The sequence below is a fragment of the Equus asinus genome, chromosome 28, assembly GCF_041296235.1.
Source record: "Equus asinus isolate D_3611 breed Donkey chromosome 28, EquAss-T2T_v2, whole genome shotgun sequence".
NCBI lineage: Eukaryota > Metazoa > Chordata > Mammalia > Perissodactyla > Equidae > Equus > Equus asinus.
This window is the reverse complement of record NC_091817.1, coordinates 47,381,055-47,396,044: the sequence shown is the minus strand read 5'-3', so window position 1 is coordinate 47,396,044 and position 14,990 is coordinate 47,381,055. Positions and strand designations below refer to the sequence as shown.

The 14,990-nt window shown below is 59.3% G+C and overlaps 1 protein-coding gene across 6 annotated transcripts in view; it reads right to left on the bottom strand.

The window, feature by feature from the left end:
• The window catches only part of GSE1 (Gse1 coiled-coil protein), a 404,616-nt gene that overhangs the window by 99,453 nt on the left and 290,173 nt on the right, over positions 1-14,990 (bottom strand). For 2 of the 6 annotated variants that reach the window (XM_044761017.2, XM_044761022.2), the window contains exon 1: positions 7,519-10,820. The exons of the other annotated variants lie outside the window; for them this stretch is intronic. In XM_044761017.2, the coding sequence (XP_044616952.2) occupies positions 7,519-7,555 (37 nt within the window). In that variant the 5' untranslated portion in view covers positions 7,556-10,820. Of the gene's footprint in view, positions 1-7,518; positions 10,821-14,990 lie in introns of those variants that run through there. 6 annotated transcript variants of the gene reach the window in all.

Here is a 14,990-nt window from a genome sequence, read left to right as displayed (position 1 = left end):
CATCCCACATAGAAAGCAGAGGAAGATGGGCACGGATGTTAGCTCAGGGCCAGTCTTCCTCAGCAAAAAGAGGAGGCCTGGTGGCATATGTTAGCTCAGGCAGGGCTAATCTTCCTCAAAAAAAAAAAAAAAAAAAGAATGCAAGGGCTTCAGAGCCACAACAGGGCACTGCCAGAAGCAGGGCAGGAATGGCGGCCCGCCCTCGAAAGCAAGTGTGAGGGGGCTGGGATCCCCCAGAGCAGAATGGCCAGCTCGAATGTCACCTCCTCGCGGACACTGCCCCCACCCCCACTCCAAACCAGTCGTCACCCCCTCTGCACTCCCAGAAAATTCTACCCCCGCCCCTCAGCACCAGCATTTGTGCTCCTGGATCACTCTAGCCACGCCCCCCACCACCCCCAGGGTAGGGACGGCCCAGCGCCCAGTTCTCAGCCTTCCTGATGTGAACGGAAGATGCTGAGCATCCTCAGGGCGGCTTCCCTGTCCTTGTTCACCCCGCCTCGCTGCACTGGCTGGCCTCTTTCCACCCGGTCTCACCCCTCTGTGCCCCTCATTCCGAGGCCCACCTCCAATGCCACCTCCTCCACAGAGCCTTCCTGGATTTCCTCCACCAGGAGGATCCTGGGAGATTCCAGTGCACTCTGTCCTTGCTCATCTTGCTCCCTGTCCCTTCCTGAAGCAACGTGACCTCCTTTGTGCTCCTGCCGTGTCGACACAGCACAGGGCCCAGCACCCCTCGGGGTAGGCCTTGCCCGGCTCGGGCGGTGGTCCTGAGGAGGAGACCCAGGAGGACAGAACCAGGTCAAACATCCTACCAACCCACGGTGGCACAGCAGGTCTGACCCTAAGAGACGGCCAAACCGAGAGAAAAAGGGCCTGGGCCGTCTGACCTCTGAGGTCCCTTCCAAGTGCAATGTTCCGTGACTTCCCAACCCCGAGGGCCATTAAGCAAGTGGCCTGATGCCCACTGGGCGGCGGTCCAGGCCTGGTCAGAGGGCACTTCCTGTCTCGCTGCGGGAGGAAGCCAGGGCAGCCACTGATCCTTTGGGGCCGTGGGCTTCTGCTGGGGGCCCGGGCTCCGGGGCCGAGATCTGGGCCCAGCTGAACTCAACCGGGCCAGCCCCCACCCCGCACCTCCCGCAGCTCCAGGCACAGCTGTACCCAGGCTGAGGGCAAGTATCAACCCCAGCCCGGGCTGTGGAGGGCCTGGCACCAGTGGGAAAATGCCGGAAAAACGGATTTTCCCCTAAAGACTTGTAAAAAAATTCTCACTGATTTTTTTTTCCCTTTTACCCCAAGCTTTCACAGCTCTAAATATGCCACACTTAGTAATTTTACGAGCAAACCAAGCTATATATCACACGGTTTTATGTTCCTAAATTAACAAAAGGACTTTAAATCTATATGGGGCTCTTTAAAAAAAAAAAAAGCATTGCATCTATTCCCAAATTCCCTCTTCCCTTCCAATGTACGCCCCCCGCCCGCTGTGGCTTCAGATTTTCTGCTGATCGTGTAGCTAGACCACCAAGGAGAGACGATTCCAATGCCGATGAGGAGCTGCTTTGCTGAGGACCCCCAAGAAGGGGGGTCCCCGGTCCTTCGGGAAAGGCTGCCTTACGGGTTATAAAAGCCGGATGTTTTTCCTGCAAAGGAGATTATAACTGAAGGTACCCTAGTAGAGGCCACATCTACTGCCCCCACCTCCCCCAAAATCTAAGAAGAATTAGAAGGCAACAGGTCCTGCAAGGTGTCCCACATGTGTCTTCTGGGCTGCAAGATGCCAGGGTTGACCGGACCACCGGAGGGGCCCGCTTGCACCTGACACCGCAGAGAAGGAAGCACAGAGTGTGGCTGCATTCGCACATGTCCATGTCCAGGGGGAAGACGGACAAGTGACATGGAGACTGGACCTGGCACAGAAGCCCGAGCCCAGACACTTCATCCCACTGCTGGCTCGGCCTCCGGGAGCCGGGCGGCCCTGGCCGGCTGCCCCTCAGCCCTCCACTTCCTCCTGCTCATGAGGCTGAGGCTCCTCCCGGCCGACTCGAGGGCAGGGGTCCAGGTGTCATGATGCCTGTTTGCTCCGACAGCATAAAAGAGCCTTCCGACTGCACGAGTCAAGCAGATAAGACGCAGCAGAGTTTCCAGCGGGGCCGGGTCAGATTCCCACCCATGGAGTTGGAACAGCACATTTAAGAAAGAAAAAAATCTTAATGAGAACCAAATTGAGCAGGGGGGGCAGTGGGAACCGGCCCAGGCCCCTCAGAGGAGGCCTGGATCGCAGCTGGGACAAAGGGCCCCTGGCTTTCCCAGCCGACAGATGGAAATGTGGCGGCCCCTCCTCCTTTCTCAGGGGTATCGGAAGATTAATTAGTGACTGCCTGGAAAGTGCTAGGTGGGGGCCAGAACGCTTGTCCCCACTGAGTTTCTGAGCTGTAAATAAGCAGCCTTCTCAATCACAACCGAAATAGCAATGTTGTCCTTTAATCTGACTCAGATCCCAGTAGGCCCAGCCCGCCCCCAGAGAAGGCCCTGGGCGGCTCGAGAGCCCCCCGCAAAGCCACGGGTTTGCTCTCACCCGGCGGCTTCCCACGACAAGCCAGAAGCTGGGCAGGAGCTCGAGCGCAGCTGGCCACCGCGGGCGCCCCTTCCCAGCTTCACCTCCTGGGGTGACTTCAGAGCCAGTGACAAGTGGAGTGCCGGGTTCCAGCCTGCCCTCGCCTCCAGCCACTTCCCCCAGCCCAGGCCGGCCTGAGTGGAGACCCACGCCCAGCCTCACCCCGGAGCTTTCTGGAAGCAGTCTGAGGAGTAAAGAATAAAGTCTAGGCAGCTCCCCACAGGCCGCTTGGGCCCTGCTCACTTCTCTGGGACACCCTCGGCTCCCGGCAGGAGAGGCCCAATCTTACAAACCCATCAAAGGCTGTTTAGAGAAGGGCCCAGGCCAGGCTGACCCCCTGGGAGGCAGCTGGGGGCAGGGAAACTGTTCCGAGGCAGACCTGGATTCTCCCAGAGCAGCCACCCACAGGCTGTGTGGCTTTGGGCCAAGCCCCAGCCCTCTCTGGGCCTCAGTTTCCTCACTGGGGAGTCTGAAGTGTCCTTCCTGGCAGTGGACAGTAAATCCCGCGGGGAAGCCGGGGTCATCCAGAGTTCAGCGTGGGGCCAGGGTGGGGTCAGCTGACAGCTGGAGTCCAGCCCTCCATGAACTCCAGGAAGAAGATAAGGGGGCCGGCAGGACGCCACCGCCAACACCAAGGGCCAATTCCCTCCCTCGGTCGTTCAACAAATATTTATTAAGCAGGGACTCTGGAGCCAGACTGCCCGGGGTCACAGCCCGGCTGCGCCATGGACGGCCTGTGTGACCTCAACCTGTCTGTGCCTCAGTTTCTTCACCTGTCAAGTGGGATTAAATTAACACCATCTGGTATGGAATGGATACCATAAAAGAAGTAGCCGCTGCTGTCTCTTCCATCTTATTATTTTTATTTTTGTTATTATTGGTCTGGCACTGAGCCAGACATGAAGGAAACACACAGCCTCTGTCTGCGTGGAGCTGGCAGCCCGGCGGAGTTCAGGGAAGGTGGTATCTGGGCGCCACACACACAGAAGGGAAGTTTGAGAAGCATTATTGAGCGACAGCCTGTCATCTCATTTGGAGGACGGCAGAGACACCACCCACCCACCCACTCACTGTCCCAGCTCCCTTTGAAAATGCCCGTGTCGGGGCCGGGCCGGTGGCACAGCAGTTAAGTACACACATTCTGCTTTGGCGGCCCAGGGTTCGGATCCCGGGTGCAGACATGGCACTGCCTGGCAAGCCATGCTGGGGGAGGCATCCCACATATAAAGTAGAGGAAGATGGGCACGGATGTTAGCTCAGGGCCAGTCTTCCTCAGCAAAAAAGAGGAGGATTGGCAGTAGTTAGCTCAGGGCTAATCTTCCTAAAAAAAAAAAGTGCCCTTGCCTCCTCCTCCTGGCAAACGAAGCACCTCTCTGCTGGATCCCAATCTCCCCGCCCAGTGAATGAGCATGGAGAGATCAGACACGACGTCCTGGGGGGAAGGGGCCTGGTCCAAAGACCAGAGTTCAAATCCCGGCTCCACCACTAGGAAGCCCTGTGACTTTCTGCAAATAATTGCACCTGAAGAAGAACAATGATTACAGCCATCACTTGCTCATGTCCCAGGCACCATCCTCGGCGCCTTGCAAGGAGTCACTCATTTAATCCCTTATACCACAAGTCGGCAAACTTTCCCTGTAAAGGGCCAGCTCATAAATATTTTAGGCTTAGCAGGCCTTGTTGCAGCTACTCAACTTTGCTGTTGTAGCACAGGACGCTGCCACAGACAACACATTCGAGAATGGGTGCGGCTGTGTGCCAATAAAACTTTATTTACAAAACAGGCAGCGGGGGGGCCATGGACGACAGGGCCCCTGTAATCTGCAGACAGCCCCTGCCTGACACTGATACCGAGGAGGATGCAATTACGGATCCCACCTCACAAACGGGAAAATCGAGGCCCAGAGAGCTCAAGCCACCAGCCCCAGGTCACACTTGGAAGAGGCAGAACTGGACTTCAAAGCTCGGCTGCCCAGCCCTGGTCCTGTGACCTGTCCAAGAGGAGGAGCGGCACCCCACGCCAGCTGGAGTGAACGGCCCCCAGGGTCACGGCTGGGCAGGCAGGCTCTGGGCCCTCGCTCCCCGCGGTTACAGACATTACCAGGATACCCGGCTTCGGGAACAGAACCAGGTGGCAGAGGCCAGAGAGCGCCTGGGCGCCCGGCCTCTGCAGGCTGGGCTCCGGCTCTCCTCTGAGGCCGCAGAGCCGCAGCACGCCAGGCTGGCCGTGCCCGGGCCCCTCCTCCCCGGGCAGCGCGGTGGGCAGCAGCAGGCAGCTTCACGGCCCGGCTCCACCACTTCCAAGCCAGGCAAACCAACAGCTCCCCCGAGCCTCACGTTCCTGTCTGTGAAAAGGGCAGATGCCAGCAGCGAGCCTGACGGGAGAGGGTCCGCAAAGCACTTGCAGGAGAGGGCAGGGGGGCGGCCCAGAGAAAGCCGGTATTCCTTTTACTGTGACTTCCAGACGAGCTGACTGGCGCCCGGGACAGCAGCAGCACTTGACCATGGTTCTGCCCAGTTAAGCCTTGACACTATTACACCACAATTATAAGGTTCAAAACCCTAGTGGGGGGATTAAAAGAGAGAAAACTCTAGTGGGTCCAAACCTCGGTAGGCAGGCTGAGACTGACTCGGGCCCTGACCTCTCCTGATCTCCCCGGGGGGGTCTGGACCTGCAGCCGTCACCCCTCTGCTGCTGAGGGCCTGGACTAATTCTCCTTAATTGCTCTGAGTTTTCAAGCCTGACACTTCCTCCTTTTCTCTCTGAGCCTCCCAGTGTAAATAGAAAAGCGGTCACCTGACGAATAAATATGAGCCAGCAGCCACCCAATGGCAGGTGGAGTGGCGTGTAGATTACAAACACCTGTGCTTTTTAGGACGCCCTGTACTTAAGAAGATTCATTCTTGCCACAAGCTTGCACAGAAAGTGTCTCCAAGGCAAAGTGCAGCCCTGGGGGGTGGCGCAGCCCAGGGGGGGCGGGCTGCAGATACCAAGAAGGAAGATTTGTCCTTGCTCCCAGCAGCTCACAGTCTGGGGTGGGCGGGGGGGGGGGGCTACAGGAGACACAGCAGCTCCGGCAGGAATCCTCAGCTACATGTGGGTTCAAAGGGCCCTGGTGCATTTCACCAGCACCAGCTCCCATCCCTCTCTCATCTTCCTATGAGGAGCCAGCTCTGGGACCCCAAGGACTCAGCCCTATGTTACAACAGCCCTGCTGTAAACGGAGGTTTCTCGGTTTTAATTTTCAGATGAGATCTCTTAAGGGCGGTGCAGAGGGAGGGGAAGTGCCAGATTTGCATTTCAGATCAAGAGGGAACTGCAGACTACGAAAAACATTCTTCTTATACAAGTGGTGTGGACACCAAGCATGAAATGCAGACCTTGTCAGTTCCTGGGAAGGGCTGGGGACCTAAAACAGCCACAAAGAAACTCAAAAACAGTAAATGTACAGATTTCACACAGAAGCAAAAAGTCCTTCCTACTTTTTTTTTTTCCTACTCTCCTCCCCTTGCTCTGTCAACACCGCGTGAAACCGTTCGCCCTCGCTCAGGGCAGCCAGGGCTAGATCCAGCAGAGCTGGGTCCTGTCCAGACCCATCCCCCCCCAGCTCCTCCCAGGGACTCCAGGGCGCTATGGGAACCTCAGCCAAAGTGACAAGGGCTTGGGAACACAGAGAGAAAAACCAAAACCTAACACTGGGCCACGTGCACTTTTCCCAGCAAAACAGTTCAGAAAGCAACCACCAGCAGCCTCTTTTGCAGAATTTTTAAAGCCCCAACATGAGCAGCTCAGGAAGTCGCCCTCTGCTCCCTACAGCACCCCAATGTCTCCCCACCCCCGGGACCCTGGATGCCCCCACCTCCATAGGAACTGTGTGTCAACACCCGGGGAAGATGAGCTCTCCAAGGAAGGGAAAATAAACACTGCTTGTTCCTAGAAAAAGCGGACACACGCAGACCTGCCTTCCTGACCTGCAGGTCACGTGGCCCGCCGGGCAGGCCTGATTACTTCCGACCCCAGGGGGCACTGGAGTGGGGGTGACGGCGCAGCAACGGGGAGAGCCCCAGGGATCACCAAGGCTCCAACTTTCCTGCTAGGAAGCCCTGGCTCTCCAGCTTCCCTTTAGCCTACATGTAATTATTTTTAAGGTTTCAAAGTCCAAATAAGGTGAACTCAAGAGGGGCTCCCCAAACCTCCTTCTGTCACCCCTCCCCTCCCCTTTGGGCTGCAAAAGCGACTTGCCCGAAACAGAAAGTTACAGGGCAGGCTGCTGTCGGCGCGCAGGAAGGCTAAGGAAACAGGAAGCCAGGCCAGCCCCCCTCTTAAGCTTCCCCAGGCCCCCTCCTCCGACCTCGGCGGGCACAAAACCTTCCAGGGAACCCCAGGCAGGAAGGGGGGCGGGGGGCAGGCGCGCCACGCTCGCGCAGAGACCGCGCAAGGGGCTGGCTGGAGAGAGGGCAAAGGAAGCCCCAGGACTGGGGGCGGGGGCATGGGGGGGCGCATGCTACCCGATCCTCGGGGCCTGCGGGAAAGTAACTTCACACCCAGAGCTTAATTCACCTTGGAGGGCTTGAGTGCGCGGGCCGCTCGCTGCGCCGCCGCCGCCGCCGCGGAGCCGGCTCCGGGCAGACAAAAGGAGCGAGACGCGCAACCCCCGGCGGCGGCGGCGCGGCGGGGGCGGCGGGCCGGGTGGGCGCTCCCGGCTGCACGTAGCGCACACACTGCCGGCCGGACCGCAGCGGGAGCAGCCGGGACCGCGCGCGCGCCCGCCCGCGGGAGGCTCGGCGGACCCACGGCTCCGACCCAAGCTGGGGTACCTGGGGGGGGGGGGCTCGGATGGGTGGGGGTCCGGGGCGCGCCGGCGCCGCGCGGGACCCGGGGAGGCGCACAGCTCGCTTACCTGGTAAGTAATACAGAGGCGGCTTCAATCCGAACATGATTCAGATTAGAATTCCATAGTGGCCAGAGAGGGATGAAGAAGGAAAAAAAATATTTAAACCCCAGCAATGAGACAAAAAGCGCCGTCCAAGCCACGGCGCTCAAAAAGGTCCAAAACAATAAAATAAAGGCAGAAGAGCGATCCCGAGAGCGACGGAAAAAAAAAAGTCTTTTTTTTTTCTTCTTCTTTTTTCCTCCCTAAGATGATCAAGAGGCTGTCTCTCCGGCCAGCGCCGGGGCAGTCTCGGCCACCTTGGCCCTGGCAGCTCCACAGTGAGGTAATTGACGACCAAGGACGGGCCGCAGCCTCCACGGCTGCCCGGTGTCTTCGCGGCGTGTGTATTTTCTGCCTTTTGGACTTGAGATGCAAATAAAAATAGGAGGGGGGGCGCGCGGCGGAGGGAAGCGGGCGGGAGAACAGAGAGGAGCGCGAGAGAAATAAAGGGGGGCGGTGAGGGTGATGAAATTGGGGCGTTAAGATCTTCAGGGATTACTCATTTGAAAGAAAAAAAAAAGAGAGAGGCAGCCCCCAAGACGTGCGCATAGCAATCTCTCCTCCATTCAGCCATTTGAATGTCAAGGGCGAGGGTCAGCGGACCTGTTTCCAACAGGGCTTCACGTTCAGAACCAGAAGGAAAAAGGAAGGGGGGGCGGGAGGGGGGTACCTCTTGTTGCCAAGGAGAAATCGGCTTTGTTTTCGTTTCCCCTTAGCTACTGGGTGAGGAGGGGCGGGGTGGGGGGGAGAGGAGGAGGGGGCGAGCGGGAGAGGGGAGAGGAGAAAATTAATACCCAAACAGCCAAGAAGTACCGAGGGGGAGATTTCTTCTCGTAAATAAGAGGCAGCGGCTGCACACACACAAGTCTCGGGCGGGAGAAAGCAGGCCGACGAGCCGGCTCCCCTCCCCCTCTCGCAACCAACACCCCCCCCAACACACACACACCTTTTTTTTTTTTTTTTGGTTATCTCCCTGGCCCGGCGTCCCACCACTGACTCAGAGAGAAGGGGTGGGGGAAGGAGGAGAAAGAAGTCGCGGGGCTCGGCGCCCGGGCAGAAGGAGCACAGGAGGAGAGCGGGGAGGCGAGAGCGCACGGCGGTGGAGAGCCCCTCGATCAATTTTCATGCAAGAATCATTATCGGTAAATTGGAAAGCTGGCTGCCTGACAGCAGATTTGTCTCCCCTAATGAAAGCGAAAGGGTAGGGGCGCAGCGGCGGGCGGCTGCAGGCGGCGGCGGCGGCTCCTTCCGTCTCTACGCGGCATCTTCCGAGAGCTCCGTGCTTCGCAGGGCGATAATAATAGTTTCACTTGCGAGCTTCCCCCCGCGCGGCCGCCAAGCCGGGCGGCAGATCCATGCGGACCAGGATCCGGACGCAGAGAGCTGGGCTCCCCTCTCCAAACCCGGGGAGGGTGCTGCTGCTGGCAGCGGGGTGCTCCCCTCTGCCCCAAAGCGGGGGCCGTTTGCAAACAGCGGCGGGAGCTGCCGGTCCCCCCTCCGGCTGCCCAACTCCGCGCTCTGGCGGCCCGCCCGCCCGCCCGTCCTCCCTCCCTCCCCACCCACGTCTGACAGCTGCGGGAGCCGGGAGTTCACTCGCCGCCGGGCCCGGGGAGGAAGATCCCCCAAACCGTGCCCCGGGGGCTCTGGCCCGCCTCGTGTGAAACCCACACGGAGCCGCGGAGAGGCGCACACTGGCCGGCCCGGCTGAGCTCCTAAGGCGGCGGCTGCTTTCTCTCCTTTTTTTTTTTTTTTTTTCTTTCAGCCCTCACTCCACCCCTTAAAAATCCCTGTTGCAAGTGTAATCAAATGCTGATAGCGTCTCCCACACTCCGCCTGCACTGGTGCATTATCAGATCCGGGAAGGCATGCTTCCAGGCAAATAGACCTAATAAATGCTATTACTGGGATTCTGCGAGCCCCGGCCGCACCATAGTAACGAGAGCCCTGGCTAATTTGGTTTAAGAAAACGATCAACTGCACAGAGTGCGTGTGAGTGAGTGTGGAGCCTGTATCTCTCCGCCCCACGCCGCCTCTCTTTCACACCAGCTCAAGAAGGCCCCATGTGATAATTCCCCAAATCGAAGGGGAAAAAACCCTGCCGCCAAACCACATCCTGTGCGCTCATTGTCCAGCCCAGCGATTTTAAAGAGACAGGATCCATTTACCCACGCCCCCCCACACACTGAAACGCACCCCGCCAAGCCACCTCTTGATGTGACAATTTATTTTCAAGCCCTTTTACCTTCTGAAGGGCCCCCTCAGTGGCACAACCACCCGGAATTGTGACTTGGTGACACTAAGAGGTCACCTTTTGACCCCAGATACGAGCATCTTGGTTTGAGAAACAGACCTGAGCCGGCAGGTACGCACGGCGGGGCACCGCGGTCACGCCAGGCTGGGGTTCCTGCCAACGCTTTCCAGCCACTGCGTAAATCAGGGGTCCCCAGCGGCAGCCCCGGGGTCCCTGCTAAATGCGGCGGCTTCAGATGACAATTGAACTCCTGGAATATGACACTTCAGAGGAGAGCTCCGGAGGGCAAATTGGAGGAGGTGGGGGCACCCAGCGTGCCTTCTGACCCCTCCATGCCACTCTCCCCCGCCCTCCCGCCTGGAAAATCTTAAATGGGCTGGGCGGAGCGCTCGGAGCCAAGGAAGGGAGCTGCTCCTCCCCGCCGCCACCAACGGCTGGGGGGTGCGGCGCGCAGGCGGCCGCCTCCTCGGCCGGCTGGGCCGCCAGGGGGGTGCGACAAACATCTCCTAATCCGCCCAGCGCCCGCTGCGCCCCGCGGGCACCGGCGAGGGCGCCGGCGCTGCTGACCTGGAGGAAACGGGCCGCCCCGGGCCGCCGGCGCCCGCCGCCAGCATCTGGCCGCCCCGCCCCGCGCTGACCCCGGAGGTCGCGCCCGGCCCTCGGAGGCGGCGGCCCTTTGTTTCCGGGGCTGCGAGGCGGCGCGCTCTGCGCTCCCCGCACTTCCCCCTGCGCCTGCCGGCGGCCTTGCGAGGGAGACAAGGGCCCCGGCCTGGCGGGGTCGGGGTCCAGCACCTGCCTGACACCCCCTGGCCCTGCCTCTGCTTCAGCCCCGCTTTCGCCTCCTACCCACTTATCACCCACTTATCACCCGCATACCTGATAATCTGCGCCCCCTGGGGGGTCGGGCACCAGGGCGCACAGGGGGGGCGGGGGCGCTCCTGCTCACCCCCCTAACCCCTCACAAGCTTGGAAAATCTCTGATCTTACTTGGGGAGAAAAATAAAACTATTGTTCAAAGACCCTAAACTATCAGTTTCTGTTGTCATCCCTTTATTGGTTTTTAATTCTCCGGGATTACACGAACAACAGTAGTAATTAATACTAAACCTTCCTCTACTGTATATGCTAATGGCAGGAGCCATAAAAATTAATTTGCAAACATGTCATTACACAATAGTGGTGCAGGCAATAAACCTGTAATTATGGGCCAATCACAGGCCGGGTACAGAGGGACGCTCCCCCCCCAATCTGCTGGGTGCCCCCCTTCCCTTGCTAAAGTGGGGAAGATGGTGCCAGAAAGGAGCTCGCCTTCTGCGAGCCACCTGTGGCGGATGCACCCAGCTCCAGGAGGATGGCAAAGGGGGACTCTAGCCCGGCTTCCACGCAAGACCTCCTGGACACAGTTACTCCAGGGCCAACCAAGGCTGAAATGAGGGTGGAGGGGCAGCCAGAGCCTTGGAGAGCTCCCCGGGCCTGGCTGGTGGGTGAGCCGTAAGAGGAGTGGAGGCACAGAGAAGAGGAGACCCCACGCTGGTGTGCCAGCCCGGCCTGTCTTCCTTTGCTGCCCTGTCAAAGGCAGACATCTCCCCCCAGAACGTGTGTGAAGGCCTGCATGGAACTGTCTCCAAATGCACAGGCCAAGCCGTAACCGCCTTTGGGCACGCCCTTGGGAATGGGGTGAGCTGTAAGATTCCCGTGATAGCTAGGCCTCCTTTGGCCCTGGATCTGGGCGGCTCAGAGTCGGTTAGTGACATTTCCTGGTGACAGGGACGTCTGCAAGGGAGGAAAATATGAGATCCGCTAGGGGAGGATGGCCGCACCGCAGCTCCTGACCTGATGCCAAAACATCTGAAAAATACACGGCACCAGCCCCAGGCCCAGCAGCCTGCTGCCCGGGTTGCCTCTGCGCTGAATGGCGTGGTTGTCTGCCGTAATGTGGCTGGACCCGGAGCTGGAAGGGGTTCCCCTTTCCCACTGGCCCTTGTGGCTTGGCTCCAGTTTCTGGAACCCATCACTACGGCCATTCATTCCCGCTGGAGCCACCCCACCTCTGAGGGTGCCTATGGCCCGGTTGGGGGTGGGAGGGGCCGCCAGCCTGGGCCGCACCTGGACCAGCTGCCCGGTGCCCAGGTGAGGACAGCAGTCTTGTGATTTCGCCTCCGCCGGCTCCTGTGCAAGGACGAATGTCTCTCTCCACCCCCTCCACTCTCTCAGAGCCGGGGCCTGGCAACACCCTCTCCTCCCTCTCTCGCTGCTCATCTCTGGGGAGGAGTCCTGCATTTATAGGAAAAAGACAGCAAAGCTCCCTGAGACCCTCCCCACATGGCAGGCCATCCCAGGGGCAGAGGGAGGCTCAGGGCAGCTTCGTCTCTCGGTGGGGAACCAGCTGGGGGCTGGCTGCTTCCCCAGAGGCGCTGTGGAGCCCACCAGACCCCACCCTGAAGATGCAGGGGGACCCCCTCCCCAGCCACTCCTTCAAAATGGAGGGGCCCCCGACTCCCTCTAGCGGGACTGCCATAGCCACAGCATGGAGACAGCCCAGCCAGCCAAGAGCATCAGCTGAATGCAGTAAAAATAGCCTCCCAGCACATGCCGAGAACACCGAGGCTGCAGACAGGGTCTGGAGCGCGTGGCGGTGGGCGCCGGGCGGCCCCGAGCCGCAGGGGTCCCTGCCTCGGTACGCCCATTGGTGCCCTGGTGGCTGCCGAGGCCAGGCCTCGACCTCGCCTTCTGGAGAGCAGACCTGCTTCCCAAGGATTCCAGGAAAGGCAGGAGAAGGGAGGCCGCCTGGCTAAGCCAAAAGGCTCCTTTTGGTTAGCCCCCTTCCTTTCCCTCTTTAGGATAATCATGCCAGCTGATGTTTCCTGAGCCCTCAGTCTGTGCCAGTTGCTGTTCTAAGCACTTCTCACGGATAACTCATTGGATCCTCATGACAACCCTGTTCAAGGTCGCCATCAGGAGTTCCACTTTCTAGACGAGGCACAGAGAGGTCAAGCACCTTGCCCTAGGACACACAGCCAGAAAGTGGCAAAGCTGAGGTTTGAACATGAGCTCGTTCCAGAGTCAATATTCGTAACCATCAGCTTGGAGTCGGGCAGACCAGAGTTCAGATTCCAGCTGGGCCCCCACCCACTGTGTGCCCTCGGGCAGTGATGTCACCATCCGGAGCCTCAATTTCCTCACCTGAAAAATGGGACGAAATCACCCCTGCGTTCCAGGAAGACGCGGATGTGTCACCACTCCAGTGCCTGGCACGGAGGAAGGACTCCATAAATAGAGCTGTAATTATGCCTTGTTTTGGATAATAGAGATAATAGCTATGAGAGCGGCTAGCACAGACGGGGCACACCCGGGCCCCGTGCTACGTGCTTCATCTTCTCTGGAACTTGTCCCCACCCCCACGAGGCCGACCTACAGTGACCATCACCTCGTTTCGTACATGAGGACACGGAGGCTCCAAGGAGGGAAGTCACTCACCCAAGGGCACACGGGCCGTGGACACACCCACTTTCTCCCTCCTTCGGGCTCCAGTCCTTAGGTGACTGGGATGAGTGGGAATGCTGTCTCAAGACAAGCCAGCCCGAGGTCGGAAGAGAGACAGGGAACCTCTGTCAGGTCACACCTCGGGGTGACGTCTGTGGCCACAGGTTTTGTTCCCACCTTTGCCTGCTGTGTTGATTTCTGCTTGCCTCTTCCCCAGGGGCTCCCACCCGGGGTGTGCTGTCCCGTCTTGGGGGGTCTAACCAGGCCTCCTCCACCTGCCCCCGTGCAGTGGGTTGAAGGGTGGCCTGCACACATCCATGTCCACCTGGAACCTGTGAATTTGACCTTATTTGGAAAAGGACTCTGTGCAGACGTAATTAAGGGTCTTGAGATGAGAGCATCCTGAATTATTGGGGTGAGCCCTTCACCCAATGAAAAGGATCCTTATAAAAAGAGACAGACAGACAGACAGAAGAGGAGGCACACAGGGAGAGGCCGTGTGAAGACAGAGGCAGAGGGTGGAGCAACGTGCCCACAAACCCGGATCTCGGGGAGCCCGCTGGAGCTGGAGGGGCAGGAGGGACCCTCCCCAGAGCCTTCAGAGGGAGCAGACCCTGCGACACCTTGACTTCAGACTTCCGGCCTCCGGAACTGGGAGAGAATAAATTTCCGACCCAGTTGGTGGTCATTTGTTACAGCAGCCCCGGGAACCCCATACCTCCTGTCACTTCTGTAAAAATGGAATGCCCTCCGTCCTGCCAGCCGAGGGAGGCCCTGGGCAGCATCCAAGGCTGGACGCCACGGCCGCGGGCCAGCTGGGTCAGCCTCTCCTTCAGGCTTGTCACGAGGGCTTGGATTAAGACGAAGTGTCCAGGGCCCCCAGACAGGTGTGTGTTGGGACCACCTGTCTGCTCCAGGAAGCTGAAGTCAACACCCACCCCCCCCCCCGAATGAGGGGCTTTCCGGTGACCTGCCCACCCTCTCGTCTCCCCCCTGGTGACCCACATTTGCTGGCTGGCGTTTGGGCAGTCGCCTGAGCTGCAGGAGATGACCGGGTATAGCCATCTGCCCAGAGAATGGCCGGCCGGCCATCTTTGCCGGATCAACCCCCGAACCGGGGCCCTGCTGGCCTTCTGTGTCCCGGCAGGCCCCACGAGGCCCGGGGCAACAAAAAAAACAACCAGAAGGCCTGGTGGCCAGCTGTTCACTAGACCTGTTTCCCTTTCCTCTGGGCTCAAACCCACACTCCAGGTCGCAGCCTCCCAGGCAGATGCGAGGCCAGATGACCAGGCTCTAGCCGGGGAACGTGGTGCAAGTAATAGCGTGCTGCTTCCAGGCCCGGCCCAGAACAACCTCCTATACCTGGGCCAGCCCACCACTGACGTCAGCTCCCAGGATAACCCTGAATCAGCGTGCTGAAGACGCAGCTCGTCCATCCACCCCCAGATGTTGAGGGCAGAGGCCCCGCCCTGGCCCCCCACCTGTTGTAGATGTGGGCACGTGACTGAGAAACAAACATCTACTGCGTAACATCTCCTGTGAGTGTAACTTGCAGTGTGACGAGCGGCTGAGAGACCAGGGCCTCCTTGTCACAGCAGCTAGTGTTAGTTTCACACACACACCAACCCCGTCCCCTTTTCAGATGTTTACTTAACGGCCAGCCCTGCAACAGAGGCTGTGAGTACATTATCTTATTTCATCCTCA